Source organism: Urocitellus parryii, chromosome 6, assembly GCF_045843805.1.
Source record: "Urocitellus parryii isolate mUroPar1 chromosome 6, mUroPar1.hap1, whole genome shotgun sequence".
Lineage (NCBI taxonomy): Eukaryota > Metazoa > Chordata > Mammalia > Rodentia > Sciuridae > Urocitellus > Urocitellus parryii.
Genome location: NC_135536.1, coordinates 71,993,752 through 72,002,925, shown reverse-complemented (window position 1 = coordinate 72,002,925; position 9,174 = coordinate 71,993,752). Strand labels below are relative to the sequence as shown.

Sequence of the window (9,174 nt, the reverse complement as noted above, 5' to 3'; positions counted from 1 at the left end):
TTGTGCTTTAGTTTCTTCTTTTCTGTAGGAACAAAACATAAAATTGTAAATTTTATTTGCATTTCATATAGGTTTGATGGTTATTAGTGTACATTAAAATCCCGAGTTGCCCCAAGAATCCTCCATTGGAAAATTATGTAACTGGGTACATGGGGGGGGGGTTACATGAATCTGATTACCAAGACTGTATCTTCAGCTCCCACTATATGTGAGGCCATTTTAACAATCACCTTTTCAGGTATCCTGTTCTAACAGAAAAATATCTGTGCAAAAAGAGAAGTCATGCAAGAAATTATTACAAGTCCTCAGAGGCAAAGAAATCATGAATACATAATATCTGTGTTTTAGATTTGCTTTCATAAGCCCAAGACAATTGGTATTCAGAGCCACTAAGGTTGCTGATGTTACTAAGTAATTTGGAAAATGTGATCATTGAATACAAAACAAATTTCCTAGCTCAGCTATGTTCAGTTTCAATTTAGGAGTTTATAGCATATTACCTTTCTTGCTGCTTAGTGTCTGGTAATAATTTTGCAAATCAATTCTGAATACTTAAAAAGTCAAAATATTATATTTATTCATTTGGGTCAATTGATAAATTTAGTAACTGCATTGCTATACATTTGTCTAAATGTATTGGTTTGTAAGACATTGAAACCTCAGGAGAAGTTTTTAAACTTTTCCCCCCTCTAGACATTCATGTTGAATTGGTTTGGGGAGCATCCTGAGCCTGGGATATTTTCAAATTTCCACCTGATTTTAACATTTGAGAATCACTGGTCTAAACTCTTCATTGTTTAATTCCCAATTGTTCCAGAAGACCTTTGACAATTATGGGGCATATGATTTTGTTTTTTCTCCCCCCAAATTTGAACCTCCTGTAATTATAAGATTATAAATGGGTTCTTTCCCAGAATTAAACAATCACTAAAAGATAACTGACAGTTATATGATTTTTTTGGTATTTTAATATGTCCTCTTTAAAAAGTCTTCTGGAGAGCATGTATTAAGTTATTTGTTTAATACTCAAATTATCTGTATCTATATGGTATACTCAAGGGCTTTGGGAATTTTTTAACACTTTAAAAATAATCTGTTTTAAATCACTATGTATATGACTTAGGTATGTACTAAGAAATAACTTATCTTTTTGTCTGGCATTTAGGGATGTGGCAGATAATCCCCCACTCTTTCCAACTGGCACCCCTAGCTGATCCCCATGCAGTCAAGTTACTGGCATTCTTGGCCAGCTCATGTCTATGCTACTCCTTCCAGAAGACACCCATGTGCTCCCAGCAATACTCAAGAGATTTGCCATCCCATAGCCACCTAATAGAAGAGATCCACTTTATTCTAATCATCTCCTGGCTTTTCTGATTTTCACAGGGTGTGCACTTCAAGGTTCAGGGCTAAGTTTTATTCAACTTTGTCACTGCAACATCTGGTCTAGAGCCAGGCTGAGGGCACTCAATACTTTAGTGAAGCCATCACAGTGGTCATAAAGGAGGGCAGGATCTACAGGGCTGCAGTGATATCTTGTGTTCAGACAAGAACAGGAGCGGTTATTGCGCTGGAAGAGAAATCCTTCGCTGGGAGAAGCCATTCAACAGGGCACATTCAAAGGTTAGATTACAGGTGGCTCAGAGATGATCAAGTAATACAAGGTTCAAATTGTATTCTTACCTTCCCCAGGAAGGTGGTAGATTTCAGGGATATAATGAGTAATTTATGGGTTTGATGTTTTAAAACTCCTGTTAATTCCAAGTTATTTTATTACTGGGGACACGGAAGTTAAATTAAGAAGCAGAACTGAGATTCAAACCTACACCTTCCTGCCCCCAACCCTACACACCAGTGCCTCAGAAGCAGAGCTACATAGATCTATGGGAAGCCAGAAACTGCCTTCAGATCTCAGCTCTATCTCCAGTTTCTCAAGAGATCTTTCTCTTGATTCTTCAACCAGGTTTTCTCACTCCTAGGTTCTTTCATACTTCTGCCCCACCTTCAGTACCCTCGGGATTTTATATGTATCTCTGCCATACCTGATGCTCCCACTGTACCAAGGTGGGCAAGTTACACCTTAAGGGTAATTCTGCTACAGTGGTAGAGATAAGCCATTGCTACAGAGATCTCATGACTGGCAAAACCAAAAAAATATTTATTATCTGGCCTTTTACAGGAAAAGTTTGTCAACCTCTGTACTAGACTGTGAGTTCCATTTAGGTAGGGACTGTATTTGTTTATTTCACCATTGTAAACAAGATGTCTTAACGGTGCTTGGCATACAACAGGCCTCCATAAATACTTGTAAATATAGTTTAGCAACAGTAGTAACCTGTGATGTGAAAACTAAAAAACAGGAGAATTTTCAAGTATTTCTATATACAATTATCAACATTTTATTGACTACAAATAGTATTGAATTTTAAATCGAAATTCTGCCAGTCAATAACCTATTGACTAAAAATATATTTTCAATAAAATGTATATTTTTTCATAAAACTGACATTCTTTTCATTTTCAGCGAAAATTTTATTTTACCTGGATGGGTCATTGTTTAACAGTTTGCTCATCATTGTGTGGCTTAGAACAAAGAAGTCAGCCTTTATTTTCCCCTTCTCAGCCTATGTGATCCTTAGGGCTCACCAGCAGAGCTCACTGTGACCCTCTCTGAATAACCAGGGGTTGGCAACTTTTTACTATTCAGTGCCAAATAGTGAATATTTTAGGCTTGGTGGGACACACAGCCTTTCTCAGGGAGTGTGGCTATGTGTCTATAAAATGTATAGACATAGAAATTTGAATTTAATGTAGTTTTATGATGTCATGAAACATTATCATTCTTTTGGGTTATTCCAATCATTTAAAGGTATAAAACCCACTCTTAGTTCTGGGCCCTATGAAAATAGGAGAAGGGATGGTTTGGTCCCAGGTCCCCTGTAGCAGACAATAGACTTGCCCAGGAATCTTCACAACATTCTTGACATCTAGAAAATGGGAAGCAACTGAGAATATGGGGAGGAGTTCAAAGCTAAATATCTCCAAGCTTTAATTTTGCTAGTTTTAGCAGTCTTAAATCTTACCTCAATGTCTGGGGTTTGGTGATGCTAATATCAACTTGAAGGCACATTTTGATTATGAGATATTCAGGTCATTGATATCTAAATTCTTTTGTCCTTCCATCTACGTCATGTGTTCTAAGTTATATATATATATATATATATATATATATATATATATATATATATATAAAATAGTAGTTTAAATTATAATTAAATTATATATACTTTAGCTCTTTAAACTACTTGATCTACAGTGACTAGGCTGGCCAGGCCTAGCAAAGGAAATGCAAAGAGAAACAAAACCCACCAGGGATCCCTTATGCACTTGGACATAAAAAACATCCCCAGGATCCCCAAGGACCATTGGAACAACTGATGGGTAGGTGACCCACAAAGTTCTGCACTGGGTGCTGAAACAGTGTTTCATGTTAAGCAAAGCCCCCAGAAAACAGGTTTTACCACATGCTCCTTTTAATCCTATCACTTTCTCTCATTCTATTTTTATCCCATTTCATTTTCTAAAGGCTACTTTTAAGACAGTGTATTTAGTGGTTAAGCTCCTTAAAGTCAAACCTGAATAACCTCATAGAGCTCTACAGTTGCCAGATGATGTTATTTTCATTCATCATCCCATCTCTCCTCTATATTCTGTTCTTCCTTCTCCCCAACTCGCTGCACCCATGTCCCACCTTTCCAGGTATCTCTGCGCCTGGGACTCTTAGATTGTGCCGGTACTAGGCTTCACCTCCATTTCCAACAGCAGCTCTAATTGGGACAGAGCTTTGGGGCCTGCAGGGCTTGAAGATGAAGCTGATACCCCACTGGAGAGACTGGGCTGCTTGCTTAGAGGCAAATAAACATGTTAAAGCCTCAGAAGCCCCTGAAGCCATCACTAGATTTTTCAGAGGAGCCAACAATTACAGTTTTCAGTGCTAAATTGAGTTCAGAAAGAAAAAGGAAAATTATTTTCAATTTCTTTTGTTTAAGAAGACAAGGATGTATGTAATAAGTTTAAAAAGAACTTCTCTGAAAAATCTTTTTTAAGAGTGTTTTTAAAAAAAAATCACAAGGAAGTAAAGATTCAGTTATCTAGAATATTCTTTTGTGTGGAAGGAGAATTGGCAAATATTTCTATACTACTGCATTCAACCTGTAAGCTAGTATCAATGTTCAATTGGGTATTTGTGACATTATTGGGGATGAGTTTACTTGGCTCTCTTGCTTGCCTCTTTTGATGTTACCAGATATAGTAAAAGATCTCTAGAAACACCAAACTGTTGCTTACTGATAAGGGTTGGTAATTCCTGGTTCATAAGAGAATGCAGTTTTTCAAGATTCCTTTGTAGCCAAGAATTGATGAGCTCAATTTTTTGATCTCTGTCTTGCAGTCTCTTCATTAGATTTTCTATTTCCTGCAAGATCTCTTCACCGTTCTGCACCAGTTCCTTAAACGAGATAATAGCATTTGGGGGTATGTGAATATAAATTGCAACAAAATAAATAAAAACACATCCTGAATGGACTCTGTACAAAACAAAAGGATTATACATGCAGAGTGCAATATGGATGTGTGTGTAGACAGCTGATTCACAAAATGCTGTGAAAGAGCTCAGAGAAATGGTTTCTCAAATGAGAAAATTTAATGGAATGCTTACAGAGCTTGGAATTTTTAGTGGCAGTGGTGGCATTAAAAAAATCAGTATAGATTGTTTCTAATCTGTGAGGTGAACAGAGAGCCTACATCTTGGGAGCAAATCTTTACCCCTCACACATCAGATAGAGCACTGATCTCTATGTATATAAAGAACACAAAAAGCTAAGCACCAAACAAACAAATAACCCAATCAATAAATGGGCCAAGCACATGAACAGACACTTCTCAGAAGAGGATATACAATCAATCAATAAATATATGAAAAATTGTTCATCATCTCTAGCAATTATAGAAATGCAAATCAAAACCACTCTAATATTTCATCTCACTCCAGTCAGAATGGCCGCTATTATGAAGACAAACAACAATAAGCGTTGGCGAGGATGTGGGGGAAAAGGTACACTCAGATGCTGCTGGTGGGACTGCAAATTGGTGCAGCCAAGATGGAAAGCAGTATGGAGATTTTGGAATTGGGAATGGAACCATCATTTGACCCAGCTATCCCTCTCTTCAGTCTATACCCAAAGGACTTAAAAACAGCACACTACAGGGACAGCACAATCATGCCTATAGAAGCATAATTCACAATAGCTACACTGTAGAACTAACCTAGATGCCCTTTAATAGATGAATGGATAAAAAATAAATGTGGCATAAATACACAATGGAATATTACTCAGCAATAAAAGAGAATAAAATCAAGGTAAATGGATGGAGTTAGAGAAGATAATGCTAAGTGAAATTAGCCAACCAAATGCCAAATGTTTTCTCTGATATAAGGAGGCTGATTCATAGTGGGGTAGGGAGGGGGAGCATGGGAGGAATAGACGAACTCTAGATAGGGCAGAAGAGTTGGAGGGGAAGGGAGGTAGTATAGGATTAGAAATTATGGTGAAATGTGATGGACATTATTATCCAAAGTACATGTATAAGGACATGAATTGGTGTGAATATACTTTGTATACAACCAGAGATATGAAAAATTGTGCTCTATATGTGTAATATGAATTGTAATATATTCCACTGTCAATATAAATAAAAGCAATTAATATTTTTTTTTTAAAAATTCAGTATAGAACTGCAGAGGAGGTAAAGTTTAAGAGAAAAACTATAGAATCAGACAGAATCTGAGTTTTAAACTCCACCCCATTCATGATTTGGTCTTGAGCAAGTTACTTCAACTCACTCTATAGCTTCATCTCAAAAAGGCACCATCAGTACTTTACCCAGTGTTTTAAGGGTTAAAAAAGGATTTTTATGTCAACTTTAAGTGTTTAGAAAGGGGCAGAGCCTGGATTTAAATTCCAGCCTACTTGCCACTAAAGTGGGGAGGGGTAGAGGTGTCACATAACTAGTAAAACATGAAGAGTGATGGAACTCAGAACAGACAACTTTGTAATCAAACAATATGTGCTCAATTTGAGCTTGCAAGATAAAGAGAAGAAGAAAGAAGGAAGGAAAGAGAAGAGAGGAGAGGGGAGGAGGAAAGAAGGAAAGAAAAATCTTCTCTATAACTGAGTGGTCGTTTAGGAAGAAAGTAAGGATTAAGATTTCATGGTGACATTTGGCACAATGGATCCATTTTGGGATGTGATGGTCACACCAGCTCTGTCACTGCCCTGTAATCTTTCTAGACACACATACACATATGCACACACATACACCTTTATTACATAAGTGAACATTTTTGGGGATCTATGTTACTATGGAGGCAATACAAAAAAAAATGCTTACCTTAACTAGGGCCTGAAATTCAGCCCACAAGTCTACATAATGTGCTGAAATAGATTAAAATTTACAATGATTACTGAAACAATTTGAACCTTTTAATAAAATTAAAGTTGTTGTTTTTGTTTTTTAAAAAGTATTTCTATCTAAAATTCTCTATGTCCAAAATGATAGAATAACTGGATCAGACTTGCTCTGCTACTGGCTTTAAAAGACCACAGTGCAAGCAGGGGAAGGCAGTTTTGAATACGGATACAAAATGCGACACCAAGATTAGCAAACTGAATTCAGCAACAGATAAAATCAATAAAAGCCTTTGAACAAGTGGACTTTATTCCAGGAATGGGAAATTGATTTAGTAATTAGATCTCAATGGAGGCAATTTTCTCCATGAACAGCATAGCCTGAAAAATACCACGTGGGCCTCTCAGGAGCCATCTGGGCTGTGGAGGCTGGTCACATGAGCACTGTATATCTGTATGACAGGCCCCTTAATAGACACCCTGGATAGCACAGTTCAGGTAAGCCTCCTTGGTTGGCAACACTTTGTGTGTGTGGTCACACATTGCTGCTAGAGAAACAAAGTGCATTCAGACAATGCCATTGGGAGAGGACACTGGAAACTTGTACCTGTTTCCCTCCACATCCTGCCCTGCATGCTTTTTTCCTTTGCTGATTTCACAGTGTGTTTTTTATTGTAATAACTATAACAGCCTCCGAGTTCTGTGGATCTATCTAACTAACCATTAGCCTGATGGTGGTCCTGGGGACAGCTAACCCCCAAGCTGCAAATTGCTAACATATTAAGCTAAAAGCTTCGAAGTTGCTGGAAGAAATTAAAGACCTAAATAAATGGAGATATATATACTCTGCTCTTCAATCAGAAGACATGATTTTGTTAAGATATCAATTCTCCTAATATTGATGTACATATTCAACACAAATTCATGATCCCAGCAGGTTTCTGGGTGTGTTTGTGTATAGGACAATGGATCGATTTCAAAACTTCTATGGAAGGACTTAAAATAGTCAAAATAGTTTTAAAAGAGAAGCACAAAGGTGAACTTATATAATACCTGCTTTCTAGACTGTATATGAAGCTATCATAATCTGGATAGTGTGGTATTGATAAAACGTTATACATTTAGAATAAAGGAACAGACCCATAAAATTGATATTTGAAAAGCAAGTAGGTTAGTATAGCAGTGAAAGGATATTCTTTTTAAAAAAAGGTGCTGAAACAACTGGATAAACATCAGAGAAAACAATTAACAATTTGTGTGTGTGTGTGTGTGTGTGTGTGTGTATAGTTGTAGTTGGACACAATACCTTTATTTACTTATTTATTTTTATGTGGTATTGAGGATCAAACCCGGTGCCTGGCACGTGCTAGGTGAGCACTCTACCACTGAGCCACAAACCCAGCCCTGAAAACAATGAAATTTAACCCATACTTCATAGCATATGAAAAATATTCACTTGAAATATGAGCCCGAGATCTAGACATCAAGGCTAAAACTAAAACTTGGTGAGAGCAAAATCTTCAAGATCTTGGGGCAGGCAAAAATGTCTTACACAGGCACAAAAAGCATTAATCCTAAAAGACTTGAATAGACACATAGCAGATTGCAGTTTCCAAATATGGCCCCACAATACATTCCGTTCTGGAAACCTGCTTGCTCCCAGTGAGGGGTGGTATTGGGGCCCTTCTCCCTTGTACTGGGTAACTGCCTTAACCCTTAGAGTAATGTGGCAGTGACACTCTGATTTCTGAGGCTAAGTCATAAAACTTCTACTTTGTCTTTTGGGATGTTTGCTTTGAGCCAAGCAGCTACATGCAGGGGCCACAAGGAGGTGTTTTGGCCAACTGGAGATCCACTAAGGTTTAGTTGAGAGCCAGCATAAACTTCAGACACAGGAATGAGTGGGTCCTTAGATGATGCCAGTTCCCCACTGCAGCCCTCGAGCTGCCCCAGCTAATGTTTGTAGAGCAGACATCCATGGTCTCCAAGCTCCAATCACATTGCCAATTTGTGAGTGAAGTAACGATCTGTTTTAAGCCATTAGGTCTGTGATACTTGTTATGCTGCAAAATAACTGGTTGGTTCAAGACACTTCACAAAAGATGACACTCAAATGGCCCCAAATACACATGAAATGATGATATTTGACAATATTTCTCATAAGGAAAAGCAAATTAAAACCAAATTAAAGTACCATTCCATATGTATTTAAATGGTTAAAATGTGAACACTTTAAAGTGTTCTGTAAATTTTAAGTAACAGGAATTCTTCCAGATCACTAGTGAAATGAAAAATCGGTACAATCATTTTGTACTTTAAGAAAATTGGCAGTTTCTTAAAAGGCAATCATATGTTAAACATATAATCCAGCAATTCCACTTCTAGGTATTTACCCAAGAGAGAAAAAAACATATTCACAAAAATACTTATCATCAAATGTTCACAGCTACTTCATTAATAATAACTTCAAACTGAGTGTCCTTTAATTGGTGGATGAATAAACAAACTATGGTATAGCCATACAAAGAAATAATAACATACAGCTATAAAGAAAAGCAAACTAATGAGACAAGGAAAAATGTGAATAAATCTTAAAAAACATTTCATTTGGTCCAAGGACCTCAGTACAAATGTGTAAAAACTATTATTTCATTTATTATTAGTGTTAGAAAGCAGATCAATGGTTCCCAGGAATTGGAGGTGGGAG

The 9,174-nt window shown here is 37.1% G+C and overlaps 1 protein-coding gene across 1 annotated transcript in view; it reads right to left on the bottom strand.

Annotated features, from left to right (window-relative positions):
* Positions 1-4,267: 4,267 nt before the first annotated feature.
* Positions 4,268-9,174, bottom strand: part of Ccdc175 (coiled-coil domain containing 175) — a 71,789-nt gene continuing 66,882 nt past the window's right edge. Inside the window, exons 18-19 of the mRNA XM_026410040.2 lie at positions 6,451-6,494; positions 4,268-4,507 (exon numbers count right to left, since the gene is read on the bottom strand). Of these exons, the coding sequence (XP_026265825.1) occupies positions 4,268-4,507; positions 6,451-6,494 (284 nt within the window). The remainder of the gene's footprint in view (positions 4,508-6,450; positions 6,495-9,174) is intronic.